At 41.7% G+C, this 18,784-nt stretch overlaps 1 protein-coding gene across 4 annotated transcripts; it reads left to right on the top strand.

The window, feature by feature from the left end:
- Nucleotides 1-259: 259 nt before the first annotated feature.
- LOC117900085 (myosin-VIIa) lies at nt 260-15,706 on the top strand. Of its 4 annotated transcripts, none has more exons than XM_034810291.1 (11): nt 260-372; nt 6,577-6,710; nt 7,507-7,767; nt 8,356-8,705; nt 8,769-8,969; nt 9,031-11,425; nt 11,488-12,938; nt 13,002-14,357; nt 14,425-14,571; nt 14,638-14,758; nt 14,820-15,026. In XM_034810291.1, exons 2-11 carry the CDS (start codon nt 6,693-6,695, stop codon nt 15,024-15,026), a joined length of 6,507 nt encoding a protein of 2,168 aa, XP_034666182.1. In that variant the 5' UTR covers nt 260-372; nt 6,577-6,692. The 4 variants fall into 4 exon arrangements, with proteins under 4 accessions (XP_034666182.1, XP_034666181.1, XP_034666183.1 ...); XM_034810290.1 differs by having other exon boundaries at nt 299-579; XM_034810292.1 differs by lacking the exon at nt 260-372 and adding an exon at nt 600-705.
- Nucleotides 15,707-18,784: the final 3,078 nt, after the last annotated feature.

Genomic DNA, 18,784 nt, shown 5'->3' with positions numbered 1-18,784 from the left:
TGCCGGTGATGATAACGAAGAAGGGTATTTGCGAGGGAAGATAATATTAGTACATTATGTTGTTGCAGGTACAGTTTTCTGTCAAATATTTATAGGGGGTTAAGTCTGTTCGTCGGTATATTTACGGTATTTTTGAAAGCGATAAAGTATTTTCGGGATATTTCTAGGGTAGCTTTTTGCTCAGACCTGAAACGCAAAAATGAGTCGGGATATTTTTAAACGTGTGCAATGGTATACAAGGTAATGGGGTGGATTTTACCTCGCATTTGTCAACTTTCTTCTCCGTTTTACCTGTAGTCTTTACCCTTTTTTTCTTCGAAAATTACACAAATCTTAAAAGCAGGTTTTAAAAACATTGTTCGGAAAAGCTCGGTAAGAAAATGTTTTGGACGCGGAAAACTAATAAATAAATATTGTTTAATATTTTTCTGAATTCAGAAAAGTCGGTTGAAATCCATATTGTTACCTGTGCGCGTTCATCCGAGAGATATAAATAAATAAGTGCAATAAAATGTTGATAATTTGCTCCAAGAATTTTTCACTCGATCGGTTTTGATCTATTCCCCGGTTAATTGTGGTGTAAGTTTGCAGTGTAAAGGGAAATAATAATGTACAAACGCATGAAAATGTTCAATAGTCGAGTAAAACTAATTAACCTGTTAGATTGAGAACAATCGGCGCGCTGCACTTTTCCTGCTATTGTTGGTGCGTGACCTATTTATATAACCTGTTTTTGAAAAAAAATATCCCGCTTCAAAACTGGCCTAAACCGAGTGACCCAAGTGCTAAATAATACAACAATACATTAAGTTGTTGTGCCAGAAAAGAATTGTGCAAAATAACAGAGAGAAATAGGCAGCAGAGAATGTTTAAAAGAAAAAAAGAGTGCATTAACCCTGCAAGACAGAGCTAAATCGCCTGTGTGTATGTGCATGTGAATGTGAGTGTTGGTGGCTAGAAAACCGAGCAAGAGAAAATGACAAGGGTCAAGTTAAAGGAATGGAGCATCATCATTTTAATTATCATTGATTTTAGTATATTCTAAGACGCGACGTGGCTGCATTGCATTTTTCTTTTTTTATTGCCTTAAGCCCCTCTTCTCCGACCAAAAAATTATAGCTACGCTTCAGGTTTCGTTGGCTAGAACGGTACTAACATGCACACACTCACCGACAACCCACAGAGCACACACTCTCACACACACCCATACCTGAACAGCCACCTGCTGAAGAAGGTAGAGCAAGAGAGAGCAGCATGCGTAAAGAGCGGCTCACAGTGCAGCAAACATATACACAGATTCCCCTCTTCTTCCCTCTCACTCTCACCCGCCTGTTGCTGTCTGGTTTTAGTTTCATAGAAGTCGAACGCACTCTCTCTCTCTCCCTGAGCTTGAACCTGGCTGTTCTTATTCGAATATCACATCAACACACCACACATGCACACTTGTTTGGCCGGTTTGTTGGTGTTGTTGTTGCGCAACGGGACATTTATAGGGTGGCCAGGGGACTAGATCCGAAAACCCTTTTCCCTTAAATGCTTCTCATTAGTTGTTTTGTTGAACTGTGGATTCTTTCAGCCACAACACAAACCATTTTTTTGCGTTTCCATTTCGGTAGCCCTAATAAAGCTGCTGTTGGGTGGCGGCCGGCCCCCTCCCATCCGCATTGGTGTCTGAGACTTTCGCGACTTTCTGTTTGTTTGGTGAAACTTGAGGTTTCTAAATTTGTATGTACATATGTATATAAGTATGTATAGTAAAAAATGCAACAAACAAGAATTCTAATAATACTTAAGCCAGTTTAACTTTGTTTCTTGGGTGGTTTTTATGTGGTTAGGAGATTTTCTAATGTAAGACTTCAAAATGTGAAAGAAATTTCAGTGTAGAATGCCAATATGAGTAAAAGTGAGGGAAGAAGGGGTATTTATGTATGTACATATGTACATATGTAAATGGACTTTAAAAGAAAAAATACGTTAAAAAGACTTTAAAATTGAATATATGTGTACATACATACATATACGAAAATATAAACAATATTAAACAAAACAAAAGTTTGAAAACCAATTTAAAAAAAATGTAAAGTACATACCACAAAACAATTGAAAATAATAATGATAACAATTGTATAGTAATTAATTAAGTAATTTACATCTCCCATTATAATTCTTATTCATCTGCTCAAAACTTTACACAATTTGGTTAAGGTTTGTTACATATAAGCGTCCTCTTGAAGATCAGTTGTACATCTGGGATTAATATGTATGTACACATGTATGTACACATGTATGTACATATATATGTATGTACGTATGTATGCACAATACAGAGAGATTTTATTCAAGATGACCACTGGAATGACAGTTCCCTGATGTACATATGTATATATGTATGTGTGCAGTATGTGCATACATACATACATGCATATGTATTCTCCTAAGCAACCAACACGCAAAAGCGTGTTCAACGAAAAATATATGTACATACATACATACATATGTACTTGCTCTCAGCGCGATCATTGCACAACCAAACAAGCACAATTTAGGGTAAATGTCAAAGTCAACTTGAACAACAGCTAATGTATAATAATAATAAGCGGAATAAAGGTTATGTACATATGTATGTATATGTATTTACATACACGTTGATATGTACATATGTACATACATACATAATTATGTACATATGAACATACATATGTACGTATGCATATACCGTAATTGTACGGGGCTGAGCATATATGTACATATGTACATATTTACATATGTACATACGGACTTTCACTAATGACTCTCGATGAACTTTTGGCTCACTCGCACACGTTTCACACACAACGAACGCACTCTCTTAAAAGTCGCTCACGTGCTGCTCTTTTCCATTTCTCCCTTTCCACTGTCGCCTCACCTAATCCCTCTCCTCTATTCACCACCTGGAAGATACGTGATAAAGTTGAGTCATTGACGGGTTGTTGGATGGATTGATGCAAAATCTCTTGGAATCTTTCATTGCGGAAACTCTTAGGCGCTTCTGTACGGTTGATTCAGTTTTTTGTAGAGTTTCGGTCATGCCCAGAGATACATATGTATGTATGTATGTATGTACATATGTACATATGTCTGTGCTGATATGGCACTCTCGCACCAAGCACTCTTCCCTCACACCTTGTTTAATGTTCTTATCTGGCATGCACTTACGCGAGTTTCTCCGATAAGAGCGGCATGGGTATTAAGCAATACTCGAATTTTTAAATGTTTATTAGTATGTCTGTGTGTGTTTCAACTAAATGCTTGAACTCTAAAGAACTGATTCACGGTAATCTCCATACGAAATAATGTATGTACATATCCATACATATATATATATAAACCATTATCCATACATATATATGTACATACATATGTACAGATCTGCATACATGCATACATATGTACATACAGTATAGGTAAAGTGTAATCACTGTAAAGAGAATAGGAGCATACATATGTACATATATGTAAATATGTATGTACATATATCACAAAAGATCCAAAGAGATTCAATTGATTTTTCAAAAATATGAACTGTTCACTAGAGTTTCCGGCTCACGTTTTCGACCGTCCATAGATGTTCTACTGAGTGTATGTATGTGTATGTACATTTGTACGTGTGTCTGCTTATGTGTGGCTTGTAGATACACTCCTAATCAGTGGAATAGGATCACGAATTTTCAATAGGAAAATTTATTGTCAAAATCCAGCTACGAATGATTATGGAAAAAATATATTTTTCCATTAATCAAGACTCTCTGCCTTATTTAAAAAGTAAAGAATTAGACTTCTAAGTAAAAAGTTTTTTTTTAAATGAGTTTTTTTGTGTAAATACCACAAAAATAGGGTCTGTTTCAGCGATCACTCGAATAGACTAAACTTTAATATTAGGCAAAAGCTTTGTATTACATTTTTTATTATGATATTTGAAACTTCCATAACTTGAACCCTTTGAAATCCCTTTCATTTCAATGTCCTGAAGGACTTTACCAAGCAATTCCAAACAAGTTTGCCTAATATGCAAGTTGAGTCTATTCGAGTGATCGATAAAACTGGACCTATTTTTTTGGTACTTACAAAAAATAGTTAAATAAAAAAACCTTTTTACTTAGAAGTCTAATTCTTTACTTTTTAAATAAGAAAGAGAGTCTTGATTAATGGAAAAATATATTTTTTTTTTAGATTTTTAGAATATATTTTAATATTGAAAATTCGTGAGTCTATTCCCCTGATTGGGAGTGTAAGTTCCCTATGTGCTGCTGCTACTGCTTCTGCATTATGGGGTATACTTGTATTTTGACCGCCAGAGCGTAACCAGACTGGTTTACGTGCCGCCGCCGCCTCTCTTTTTGTGCCACTAAATTTGGTTGCCATTGTTTTTTTGTTGCTGTTTTTTGTCTGGCATGTTGCAATTACCTTCGCGATAGGATTGTATCCCACCTATAGAGAGACGCCTAAAAATGAGTAACTCGTGCATATGTACGTATGTATACCTGGTGTTGGATGCGGCAGGGTCCGCTGTTGCTGTTGCTGCCTCTGTCGCTGCTGTTAGCCATGTGTTAAATGATGGATGGGGTGTCCAATTGGAAGGCGGTTTCAAATGGCCACCGACTGGAAATTGAGCCTCCACGAGATACTGCCTCATAATGGCCTGCTCCTCAAAGGGGTCTCTTTATGGTATATCTATGATATGCAGGTGGAGAGTTCACAGGTGTTAAATTAAAAAGCTATTCTTAGCTATTAGATACAAAATATTATGCGAGGTTGGGGACTTTCAAGTAAAAAGATGATGACAAATAGAATTTCCTATGATCCAGTAGCTATAAAGCTGATCTGCTTAAAGAGCTTTAAATATACATATGTATGTACATATGTATGTACATACATACATACGTCGCAAGTAATGTTATCTTTTTAGGTAAATTCTTTGCGATATGATCGTTTGTATAGCAGAATTATATTATGTTCGATATTCAAGGAATTATCATTGGAAGTAATCATGTGGTCGTTAATTTTTTCCTATTATGGCATGCGATCGTCTCCTATCTTTATTTCTTATATCATTCTCTTAAAACAATTACCATTGCACTCTCAATATCCACATCTACGAGTATCAATGTCCAACTCCCCTTTTCCCTTTAGATATTTTCAAAATTTCCACTTCAGGATGAACAATGGAAATGTTTTTCATTTCTGAATTGATTCCATTTAGCTTATCACGCAGATTTCCCCTGAGAAGAGTCCATCAATTTCAACACCTTTCTTTTCTGTCTAGAAATGTATTGTTATGGACCTGTAGTTTTCTATTGCCTAAATCGTATATGACGTTGTCCCGCCGTGCCTCTCCGTATAAAGTAATGAAAGTACATTTTTATGAAACCCCCCCTAAAACAATTTGCATAACAAACCCAAACCATTCAGAGACCTTCGGTTAGGCTTTCGGTTGGGTTCTCGTATTTATTGGCTTTGGGGACTGCCACGGAAGATTGTCGCTAAAAAGTGAAAATAGCTGGTTGGCCTTTTTTGCATGTCTATGGAGTTTATAATTTATGAAGATTTTTTCAGTCACGTATGGGACTGTTTGATTTGATTTCGGGAAAGAAAAAGAAGTATCGAAAGTAACGAATGGCTTAGGAATTGGTGAGTAATTTGTTGTTAGTGTTTTTGGGGGGGTATTGTTATTCTCAGTTTAGTCTATATGAATCTGCGAGTGAGTGTGTGTGATTGCTGGGTGCTTGGAAAAAGTACCGAAAGTTTCAGATGGGTTAAGAATAAATAAAAAATTTTGGTTACAGTTTTAAATTGTATTTAGGTTATTCTTAACCTAGAGGAGGAAATATTTGCGAACTTCTAGTGACTTTAAATATACATATGTATAATGGATCTCAACGTTTGCGCCCGTAAACAGTGATGAGCAGAAATATTGACATCAAGCAACAGGTTTTTCGATGGGGTAAATTTTTTAAAGGAAAATGTAACACTTGTCACCCTGAAAACATTCCTTGAAGTGATACCCTCCCTACTCGACCTGTTTTGTGAATATCTGCCCACCACTGTATTAACCATAGTTCAGGTCTGTCCCTGGTATCACTCTTTCTGTTCTTGCTTTTTTAAACCTTAACTTTTACCCTCCATCCTAGAACTACCTTTTTCCCAATGGGTTTAATAATTATAAAACACTGGCCTTGGGTCATGTGGGAGTAGTGCTTGACTGTTGCTTTGACTGTGGGTGCGTGTAAGCCGAGCATGTGAATTGGTTAGGCTATGCCAAATGTAAAGAAAGAACGAAATTGACTAGGAATGACAGAGATATACACAGATAGAGAAATAGACATACGAAGAAAAAACAACAAAAAGAATACAACTAAGACGGACCACAAACGAAGACAGCGACAAGTTGTGAATTCTTTTAATTTACCGTAAACTTCACCTTAATTCTTCGTGTTTTTTCCAAAGCCGGTTTCAGTTGCCGCAGGCAGGCGCTAACTTGTTGCTGTTGCTGTTTGCCTATGGCTAACTCTCTTCCACTTGTTCTCTTTTATGGAACAGAACAACACCACTAGAAAAAGTAGAAGAAGGAGGCAAAGAATCAAGGAAGAAGCAGACGACGGAGCTTTGAATTTGGATGCCAAAACCCCGGGAACAGTAAATGAAGGACGACAAATATGGTGATTGTAACACGTGTAAGTTTGAAGAGAGTACATAACGTTCATAGAAAGAGCCAAGATCTTGCTTCATCTATAATGATGCATCTACATACATACATCCATACATATGTACATATGTTGCTCTTCCTTTTCAATGTGCAAAAGCAAAGTGAATAGATTTAAGGTGAGACCTTATCCGGTAACTGCTCTGACTAATTTAAGTGCAGGAGGAAACCCAAAGCACATGCTGTCGAAAGACAGAGCGCAAGTTTGAAAGTCAGCCATGCATCAACCTTACATTTTTGTACACCTTGTTAATTTGTACAAAAAAAAGGAGTAGGAGCAACACAGTGAAGAAGCAAAAAGCGGAAGTTTGTTGCACATGTATATGTGAATGCGTGTGAGGTATGTGAGCCTTACCTCACTTTGTCTCCCATTGCGTCCGTACACAGTGGTGGGCAGAAATATTGAAACCAGGCAACGGGTTTTTCGATGGGGTAAATTTGATAATGGAAAATGTAACACTTCACTCCCTGAAAATATTCCTTGAAGTGATCCCCTCCCTACTCCACCTGTTGTGTCAATATCTGCACACCACTGTATTAACCATCGTTTAGGTCTGTCCCTGGTATCACTCTTTCTGCTCTTGCTGTTTTTTGCTGCGTTCCGCTCCACCGATTCTTACAACAAACAACGTCAAGATATTGTTTTTTATTGCTCTGGGTTTGGGGCTCTCTGTCCATGACAACCAAATGTGGCAGTCAGCCTCGTCGTAAAGTCGAAATCCAAATTGTTAAAAAATTTTAAAACTTGTGACCATCGATCCACACAGGGTGACTACATCTGGATAGAGCCCGCCTCGGGACGAGAATTCGATGTGGCCATTGGAGCACGTGTCATCTCCGCGGAGGGTCGACGCATCCAAGTGCGTGACGATGATGGCGACGAGGTCTGGCTGGCCCCCGAGCGTCGCATCAAGGCCATGCACGCGTCCTCCGTCCAGGGTGTGGAGGATATGATATCGCTTGGCGATCTTCATGAAGCTGGCATCTTGCGGAATCTACTTATACGCTACAAGGAGAATCTAATTTATGTGAGTAGAGCAACAAAAAATTGTACTGACCATTATCTACCTGTAGAAATGCAAAAATCCTTTGAATCAATAATAAGTTCCTTGGTTAACCCGCAGTAAATTCATTAAAAGACACATATGACCCCACTAGGAATATATTATATCTTTATTGAAGTGTACCACTCCCAATCATTGGAATAGACTCAAGAATTTTCAATATTAATTTTTTTTTTAAATCCAGCTACGAATGATTACACTACTCGACAAAATCGAATTTTTTTTCCGCTTCGAACCAAACCGACTTTTTCTCAGAGACAGGGCTTCAAATTTTTTTTTTTAAGAATTATGGTTTTTTTCTATGGCAGAGATTTTTTTAAGAATTTTTAGAAAAATATATTTTTTCCATTATCATTCGCAGCTGAATTCTTGAGTCTATTCCAATGATCGGTAGTGTACTATCGAAATTCCTTATCATGCCCCAATTCACATTAGGTATTTATCAGTAAATGCTTGCCATTTGACGGCAAGAGAAAATAAGAGGTATTCCTTATGAAAATAAACCTAAAAGCATGAAAAGATAAGCTTTGCATTTTTACTCCTGCCTTTCAGACCTATACCGGTTCCATATTGGTTGCCGTCAATCCCTACCAGATCCTGCCCATCTACACGGGTGATCAGATCAAACTGTATAAGGAGCGCAAAATAGGAGAACTCCCACCGCATATCTTTGCCATTGGCGACAATGCGTATGCGCATATGAAACGCTACCTCCAGGATCAATGCATTGTCATATCGGGTGAGTCGGGTGCGGGCAAGACGGAAAGCACTAAGCTGATCCTACAATATCTGGCGGCTATCAGTGGCAAGCATTCGTGGATTGAGCAGCAAATCCTAGAGGCAAATCCCATACTAGAAGCGTTTGGCAATGCCAAGACCATACGAAATGATAATTCTTCCAGGTAAATATCTTAGACCTAAGAGGAATCTTTTTCATGGCTAATCGATCTTTTGTTTATTAACAGATTTGGCAAATATATAGATATACACTTTAGCGCGAATGGTGTGATCGAGGGTGCCAAAATCGAGCAATATCTATTGGAGAAGTCACGAATTGTTTCCCAGAATCACAGCGAACGTAATTATCACGTGTTTTATTGTATTTTGGCTGGTCTTTCGTCCGAGGAAAAGAGTCGCCTCGATTTGGGCGCAGCTGCGGATTACAAGTGAGAGGCAATGTGCAGACTTTAATGGCTACGAATGACTGAATCTTTCGTTCCTTGACAGATATCTGACTGGCGGTAATAGCATAACCTGCGAGGGACGCGATGATGCCGCTGAATTCTCTGATATACGATCCGCCATGAAGGTTTTACTGTTTTCGGATCAGGAGATTTGGGAGATAATCAAACTTCTCGCCGCTCTACTGCACTGTGGCAACATCAAGTACAAGGCCACGGTGGTGGATAATCTGGACGCAACAGAGATACCCGAACACATAAATGTGGAGCGTGTGGCTGGACTTCTAGGACTGCCCATACAACCATTGATTGATGCGTTGACGCGACGCACACTGTTCGCACATGGCGAGACGGTGGTGTCGACCCTCTCGCGGGACCAGTCGGTGGATGTGCGCGACGCCTTTGTCAAGGGCATATACGGGCGACTCTTTGTGCATATTGTGAGGAAGATAAATACAGCCATTTTCAAGCCGCGAGCAACTTCACGCAATGCCATCGGAGTGCTGGACATTTTCGGCTTTGAAAATTTTGATCAGAACAGCTTTGAGCAGTTTTGCATCAACTATGCCAACGAGAATCTGCAGCAGTTCTTTGTGCAGCACATTTTCAAGTTGGAGCAGGAGGAGTACAACCACGAGGCCATCAACTGGCAGCACATTGAGTTTGTGGACAATCAGGATGCCCTCGATCTGATAGCTATCAAGCAGCTGAACATTATGGCTCTGATTGATGAGGAGGCGCGCTTCCCCAAGGGCACGGACACCACGATGTTGGCCAAGCTGCACAAGACCCATGGATCGCACAAGAACTATCTGAAGCCCAAGTCGGACATAAACACCAGCTTTGGCCTGAATCACTTTGCGGGTGTGGTATTTTACGATACGCGGGGTTTTCTGGACAAGAACAGGGACACCTTCAGTCCGGATCTGTTGCATTTGGTTAGCCAGAGTGGCAACAAATTTCTCAGGCAGATTTTTGCTCAGGATATTGAGATGGGCGCCGAGACGCGAAAGCGAACACCCACACTGTCCACGCAGTTCCGCAAGTCTCTGGATGCCCTGATGAAGACCCTTAGCAGCTGTCAGCCCTTCTTCATACGCTGCATTAAGCCCAACGAGCTAAAGAAACCCATGATGTTCGATCGCGGTCTGTGCTGTCGTCAGTTGCGATACTCTGGCATGATGGAAACCATACGGATACGTCGAGCTGGCTATCCCATTCGTCACGGGTTCCGTGAGTTTGTGGAGAGATATCGGTTTTTGATACCGGGAGTGCCGCCCGCTCATCGCACCGATTGCCAGGTGGCCACGTCACGCATTTGTGCCATGGTCCTGGGCAAATCCGACTATCAGCTGGGACACACGAAGGTCTTCCTGAAAGATGCCCACGATCTGTTCCTGGAGCAAGAGCGCGATCGTGTGCTGACGCGAAAGATCCTCATACTGCAGCGTAGCATTCGTGGGTGGGTGTATCGCCGGCGCTTCCTGCGTCTGAGGGCTGCTGCCATCAGTGTGCAGAGATTCTGGAAGGGCTATGCGCAGCGGAAGCGCTACAGGAACATGCGCGTGGGCTACATGCGATTGCAGGCTTTGATACGATCGCGTGTTCTGTCGCATCGCTTCCGTCATCTCAGGGGCCACATTGTGGGACTACAGGCCCATGCCAGAGGGTATCTAGTGAGGCGCGAGTACGGCCACAAGATGTGGGCCGTAATCAAGATACAGTCGCATGTGAGGCGCATGATTGCTATGCGTCGCTATCGCAAGCTGCGCCTCGAGCACAAGCAATTCGCGGAGGTCCTGCATCTGCGCAAAATGGAGGAGCAGGAGCTGATGCATCGTGGCAATAAGCATGCCCGGGAAATTGCCGAGCAGCATTACCGCGATCGCCTGCACGAACTGGAGCGACGGGAGATAGCCACACAGCTGGAGGATCGACGCCGCGTGGAGGTGAAGATGAATATCATCAACGATGCGGCACGCAAGCAGGAAGAGCCCGTCGACGATGGCAAGTTGGTGGAGGCAATGTTTGACTTTCTACCCGACTCCAGCAGCGATGCTCCGACGCCACATGGCGGAAGGGAGACTTCAGTGTTCATGGATCTGCCCCAGGGACAGGCCGCCAACCAGGAGGACATCATTGCCCAATTGCATGTCTCCGAGGATGAGGAGGATCTGTCTGAGTTCAAGTTTCAGAAATTCGCAGCCACCTACTTCCAGGGGAACGTGAATCATCAGTACGCCAAGAAGGCCCTGAAGCATCCCCTGCTGCCGCTGCACACACAGGGCGATCAATTAGCCGCCCAGGCACTGTGGATCACCATACTGCGTTTCACGGGGGATATGCCAGAGCCCAAATATCATACAATGGATCGCATGGACACCACATCGGTGATGTCCAAGGTAACGGCCACATTGGGACGTAATTTCATCAGGAGTAAGGTAAATGTTCCGTGCAATTTCTTTGAGTGTACAGTTTCTAAGATTTATGTTTAATTTCACAGGAATTCCAAGAGGCTCAACTGATGGGCCTGGATCCGGATGCCTTTCTCAAGCAGAAGCCACGCTCAATACGCCACAAACTCGTCTCGTTGACGCTGAAGCGTAAGAACAAACTTGGCGAAGATGTGCGCCGACGACTGCAGGACGATGAGTACACTGCGGATAGCTACCAGTCCTGGCTGCAGTCGCGCCCCACCTCGAACCTGGAGAAGCTCCACTTCATAATCGGCCATGGCATACTGCGCGCCGAGTTGCGCGATGAAATCTACTGCCAGATATGCAAGCAGTTGACCAATAATCCTTTGAAATCCTCACATGCCCGTGGCTGGATACTGCTGTCGCTATGCGTGGGCTGCTTTGCGCCATCGGAGAAGTTTGTCAACTATCTGCGGGCTTTTATACGAGAGGGCCCGCCCGGCTATGCTCCCTACTGCGAGGAGCGACTTAAGCGCACGTTCAACAATGGCACGCGCAATCAGCCGCCCTCCTGGCTGGAGCTCCAGGCGACGAAATCAAAGAAGCCCATCATGCTGCCAATCACGTTTATGGATGGAAATACCAAGACTTTGCTCGCGGACTCAGCCACCACGGCCAGGGAGCTGTGCAATCAGCTGTCGGACAAGATAACGCTCAAGGATCAGTTTGGATTCTCGTTGTACATTGCTCTCTTCGACAAGGTTAGTTCGCTGGGCAGTGGCGGGGATCATGTGATGGATGCCATTTCCCAGTGCGAGCAATATGCCAAGGAGCAGGGCGCACAGGAAAGAAACGCACCCTGGCGTTTGTTCTTCCGCAAGGAGATCTTCGCGCCCTGGCACGAGCCCACCCACGATCAGGTGGCCACCAATCTGATCTATCAGCAGGTGGTGAGAGGCGTCAAATTCGGGGAATATCGTTGCGACAAGGAGGAGGATCTGGCCATGATTGCGGCCCAGCAATACTTCATCGAATACGGCACGGACATGTCCATGGAGCGGCTGTTTACGCTGCTGCCCAACTTTATACCCGACTTCTGTTTGAGTGGCGTTGACAAGGCCATCGAGCGATGGGCTGCTCTTGTGCTGCAGGCCTACAAGAAGTCCTACTATGTGAAGGATAAGATTGCGGCGCTCAAGATCAAGGAGGATATTGTCAGCTACGCCAAGTACAAGTGGCCTCTGCTCTTCTCGCGCTTTTACGAGGCCTATCGCAATTCGGGACCCAATCTGCCGAAGAATGATGTCATCATAGCCGTCAATTGGACGGGCGTCTATGTGGTGGATGATCAGGAGCAGGTGCTGCTGGAGCTGAGCTTCCCTGAGATCACAGCCGTGTCCAGTCAGAAGACAACCAAGGTGTTCACACAGACATTTAGTTTGTCCACAGTGCGCGGTGAAGAGTTTACATTCCAGAGTCCAAATGCAGAGGATATCAGGGATCTGGTGGTATATTTCCTAGATGGCCTAAAAAAACGGTTAGTATCGGGAAGGATAGGGGAATTATAAACCATTTTATACTCCTCTTTCTGCCCTTTCAGTTCAAAATATGTCATTGCCCTGCAGGACTATCGCGCTCCGTCGGATGGAACGAGTTTCTTGTCCTTCTTTAAAGGCGATTTGATCATTTTGGAGGACGAATCGTGCGGCGAATCTGTGCTAAACAATGGCTGGTGCATAGGACGCTGCGATCGCTCGCAGGAGCGTGGCGATTTCCCCGCGGAAACGGTCTATGTACTGCCGACTCTCAGCAAACCGCCACAGGACATACTCGCCTTGTTCAACATCGAGGATGCAGCGCATCACGGACGCCGCCTGAGCATGGCCTCGAATGGCGTAGCCGTTGAACCGAGAGATCGACCGCATACGCTGATGGAATACGCTCTGGATCATTTCCGGCTGCCGCCCAAGCGCACCATGTCCAAGACGCTGACGCTCAGCTCGAAGCGGAACGAGGAGTTGTGGCGCTATTCGAGGGATCCCATCAAATTGCCGCTGCTGCGCAAGCTGCAGAGCAAAGAGGAGCTGGCCGAGGAGGCCTGCTTTGCCTTTGCCGCCATACTTAAGTACATGGGGGATCTGCCCTCGAAGCGGCCCCGCATGGGTAACGAGATCACGGATCACATATTCGATGGACCGCTCAAGCATGAGATTCTGCGCGACGAGATTTATTGCCAGCTGATGAAGCAGCTAACCGACAATCGCAATCGCATGTCCGAAGAGAGGGGATGGGAGCTAATGTGGTTGGCCACGGGTCTGTTCGCCTGCTCGCAAGGCTTGCTGAAGGAGTTGTCGCTGTTCCTGCGCACAAGGCGGCATCCCATCTCGCAGGACTCTATTCATCGCCTGCAGAAGACCATACGCCATGGACAACGCAAATATCCGCCGCATCAAGTGGAAGTGGAGGCTATACAGCACAAGACAACGCAAATCTTCCACAAGGTCTACTTTCCCGACGACACGGACGAAGCCTTCGAGGTGGACAGCTCCACTCGAGCCAAGGATTTCTGCAATAACATCTCGCAGCGTCTTTCGCTGCGCACCAGCGAGGGCTTCTCTCTGTTTGTGAAGATTGCCGACAAGGTGATCTCTGTGCCGGAGGGCGACTTCTTCTTTGACTTTGTGCGCCATCTGACCGACTGGATAAAGAAGGCGCGACCCATCCGCGACGGTGCCAATCCCCAGTTTACCTATCAGGTGTTCTTCATGAAGAAACTGTGGACGAACACAGTGCCAGGCAAGGACCGCAATGCAGATCTTATATTCCACTATCACCAGGAGCTACCCAAGCTGTTACGCGGCTATCACAAGTGCTCCAGGGAGGAGGCAGCCAAGCTGGCTGCATTAGTCTTCCGCGTGCGATTTGGCGAAAATAAAACAGAACTGCAGGCCATACCGTAAGTGGCAGGGAGGGATGTCTTTATCCTTATAAATTCATCTATTAATAATTTATTTTTGTTGCAGACAAATGCTGAGGGAACTTATTCCATCGGATATTATGAAAATGCAGAGCACCAATGAATGGAAGCGTTCCATTGTGGCCTCGTATAATCAGGATGGTGGAATGACCTCAGAGGATGCCAAGGTGGCCTTCTTGAAGATTGTCTACAGGTAATTTTTAGACTAGAAATTGTTAAAAAATATATATGTATATATTGTAATTTCTTACCCGAACAGATGGCCCACGTTTGGTTCTGCCTTCTTTGAGGTGAAACAAACCACCGAACCGAATTATCCGGAAATGTTGCTTATAGCAATCAACAAACACGGCGTGAGTCTCATACATCCCGTGACCAAGGTGAGTCTTTGCCATAGATACCCAATGTTTGCTTGTATTTATATATTTATTCGCTTTCTAGGATATCCTGGTCACGCATCCCTTTACACGCATCTCGAACTGGTCGTCCGGCAATACGTACTTCCACATGACTATTGGCAATCTGGTGCGAGGCTCGAAGCTGCTCTGCGAAACATCGTTGGGCTACAAGATGGACGATCTGTTGACCTCGTACATTTCGCTGATGCTGACGAACATGAATAAGAATCGAACAATACGAGCCAACTAGTAAAAAGCGTACACACAGCAAATATTTATAATAATTATAAATGATAACTTGCAATAACTTATACACATACCTTAGTACTCTCTAGCTCTAAGTAAGTACTCCCCCACCAACTCCCCCATGCATTCCAACTACTCCTACCCATTCCTACCACCCACACTCAGAATTCATTCAACGCTTTGCTATCAAAATCAACTTTTGTCCAATATTTATACCCGGTACTCGAAGAGTAAAGAGGGTATATTGTATTTGTGGGGAAAAGTGGATGTATGTAACGAAGAGAAGGAAACTATATAGCTATATAGATATAGCCATGTTTGTCTGTCCGTCCGTCTTGTTGAGCCCCTGGATCTCAGAGACTATAAAATCTAGAGCCACAAATTTGTGCATCCATATGGCTGTATGCTCACACTGTTACAAGTGTATTTCCCGCCCCGCCCTCGAAAAGGCTGAAAATCAGCTGTATTCACAATTTTGAAGATTAAAAAAAAGTAAACTAAAAACGACATTCCGTAGGAAAGGACTATATCTTTCAGATCAATTGGGAATTGGAATCAGATTGGATCATTATTATAGCCAGAATGACACTTACCCTTTCCAGCAGCTCTGCTTATTATACCCGGTACTAGAAGAGTAAATAGGGTATATTGTATTTGTGCGAATAACGGTTGTATGTAACGCACAGAAGGAAACGTTTCCGACCCCATTAAGTATATATATTCTTGATCAGCATCAATAGCCGAGTCGATTGAGCCATGTCTGTCTGTCCGTCCGTCCGTCTGTCCGTCTTGGCCCCCTTCCGCCACGCAAAAGGGCGAAGACCTGCCAAACCTACAATTTGTAAGATAAAAGAAAACTAACGCCATTTCGTAGGGAATGACCATATCTATCAGATCACCAAATTGAGATCCTATTAGATCATTATTATGGCCACAATGTAGAAATTAATTTGCAGTGACTAAACCCACCCGCAGCTTATTTTTGTTTTTTGCACATTCTCTCATTCAAACTCTGCTTCTGCCTCTGACACGTCTCTGCCTCTGCCTCTGCCACGTCTCTGCCCTGACTCTGCAGTGTGTTGCTCTAGGGGAGGGTGGCGAGCTAAAGGAGCGTGTTGGCGTGAGCAGTGTTGTTGATGAGATGACAGATGAAGAAAAAATTTATAATTTGACAAATAACCGCTAAGGTGCAGATGTAGTACTGAGTGCCGGGTATAAAAATTGTGACGGGTAAGAAGCGTCTCACACGTCCCTTCTCGCTCTTACTTATTGTTGCTATGCTTTCTCGCTCGCACACTCTGCCTCATGCAGTGTGCGTTACTGGGGGAGGGTGACGAGCTAAAAAGGGCGTGTTGGTGTGAGAAAGTATGTATGTAGATGTAGATGACCGATGTAGAAAAAATGTAAAATGTAAAGTTCGAACAAATCAAAAGGTTACATATGTACCTATACATATACTGACTGAGTAACGGGTATAAAAGTTGTGACTCGTATGAAGCGTATCAAAAACGTTCCTACTCGTTTTTGTTTCTATTATACATTTTGCAACACAACTGCTTCAGGCAATTTCTTATGGCACATTCCACAGTTTACTCAAATTATTGAATCCGAATATGCACTTTCTATAGCATTTGTATCTGCTCATTTTGCATCTATCTCTTTTGTATATCTTAAATGCATATCTGTACTGATGACGTTTTGTATCAAATACATAGAAATGTTCAACTATTTAATAAATTATATACACATTAAATTTACTTTCTTCTATATTTTGATGTGGGCTGCGTTTAGAATAAAGGGGATAAATGTGAATAAAGGGATTTATCAGTCTTAGCTCCTATAAAACTGATCCATAAAATCGAACTTTTTTTCCGCTTCGAACCAAACCGATTTTTATACCCGGTACTCGAAGAGTAAATAGCAGAGACCGCAAATAACAGTTTTGAAGGCTAAATTGAAGTAAATAAATCAATGAGAAGGACATATGTTAGAGCAACATAAAATATACAGAAAATTATATTTCAGTCATGGCTATCAATATTAGCCAAAAACTTCTATTTACGATTTATATATATAAAAGTTACGAGTTACACTTATTTTTAATTTTTTCAATAAAAATCAAAATTATGATTTATTTTTAATTTATACTTTTAAAATCAAAAATAGGAATTAATTATGATTTTTATAATAAAAATCAAAAATAGGAATTAATTATGATTTTTATAAAAAAATTAAAAATAGGAATTAATTATGATTTTTATAATAAAAATAAAAAATAAGAGTCTTTTTTGATTTATATTATAAAAGTTGAAAATAAGAGGTATTTTTGATTTTTATTTTAAAAGTTGAAAATAAAAGTTAACTTGATTATCCTTTGCAGTGAGTGGTTTGTTTTCATAAATGTATGTATATTCCTGATCCTTGAGAAAATACCTTTCATGTGATACATCGTAGCCCTTCATGGACGAATTTTAAGGATCTCACTATTTTCCTTTATATTTCGTTTTGAGCTTTCATAATATGTTGGCAAAGGTCAGTCATTGTCTTTCTGTTTCCATAAGTCAGCAATTTGTTTACAGTTAAAAACATAAGTTGTTCATTACTCGCACTGCGCACTTTCCTAAAGCTTTGATTACCGAATTCGCATACCCATTGCACTGTGGGGAAATTGACCACTTGTTGTGGCCAAACTTAATGAATTGAAAACGAAACAAAATTGTTCTATGTAGTTTTTTATATTAATAAGCTCATATTAATGAGACGATGGTATGTTAGAAAATGGGCGTGGCAACGCATTCTCTTCAGTGTATAATATACAAATTTTTTTTTTTTTAATTTTTCCGAATAACATATTAATGAAGTTTGTTAATCAATGCAATATTATGCTATGCAATTGCAAGAAAGGGTGTGCCTAGACTTTTTGCCAGAAGAAATGGTAAAAGTCCCATAGTGCATTGCAGCGACCGTTCTTCCAGTTCTTTATGTCACCTTCTTCGTTACTGAAGTTGTAGCATATACATATGTAAGCTCTTATCTCGCGCTCTATCGATCGGTCTTTCCTCAATTCCATTGAGCTTGCTTCAGGCAATGAGGAGTCAGATGAAGAGGAGGAACATGAAGTTCAGCTTGCCATTAATGAAATAAAGAATTATTTTCCGAAGCCAATAGACATAAATGCCAATATTATGGATTATTGGGAAGAAAAGAAATACATATATCCCCTCTTATATGAATTGGCAAAGGTCATACATTGTGTTCCCGCAACACAAGTCAGCGTTGAAAGGGCATTTTCGGCACTGAAACTTATTTTATCGGGCTTGCGCTGCAATTTGTCCGCAAGTTCTATAAAACAACTTATGTTTTTAAAACTAAATAAATATTGAATAAATTCACAATTTCGTTATAATTCCCATTTCTTTCTTTTACAGTGGGTGTTTGTGATTTTTGGGATATGATTTTATAGGTTTTCTTTTCAAAGTAATGCACCGCATGGTACTGCAACATATTATGAAAGCTCAAAACGAAATATAAAGGAAAATAGTGAGATCCTTAAAATTCGTCCATGAAGGGCATGCGATGTATCACATGAAAGGTATTTTCTCAAGGATCAGGAATATACATACATACATTTATGATAACAAACCACTCACTTCGAAGGATAATCAAGTTAACTTTTATTTTGAACTTTTAAAATAAAAGTTACGGAATAACTCTTATTTTCAACTTTTATAATAAATATCAAGAAAGACTCTTATTTTTTAT

This window comes from Drosophila subobscura, chromosome U, assembly GCF_008121235.1.
Source record: "Drosophila subobscura isolate 14011-0131.10 chromosome U, UCBerk_Dsub_1.0, whole genome shotgun sequence".
In the NCBI taxonomy this organism is placed as follows: Eukaryota; Metazoa; Arthropoda; class Insecta; order Diptera; family Drosophilidae; genus Drosophila; species Drosophila subobscura.
The sequence above is the reverse complement of the archived record's forward strand: the minus strand, read 5'-3'. Positions and strand labels throughout refer to the sequence as shown.

What these genes read in the sequence shown, in the direction of transcription:
- LOC117900085 (XM_034810293.1), top strand. An exon ending in CTAGATGGCCTAAAAAAACG is followed by an intron (nt 12,939 to 13,001) that starts GTTAGTATCGGG and finishes CTGCCCTTTCAG; the next exon opens with TTCAAAATATGTCATTGCCC. An exon ending in TCATACATCCCGTGACCAAG is followed by an intron (nt 14,759 to 14,819) that starts GTGAGTCTTTGC and finishes TTCGCTTTCTAG; the next exon opens with GATATCCTGGTCACGCATCC.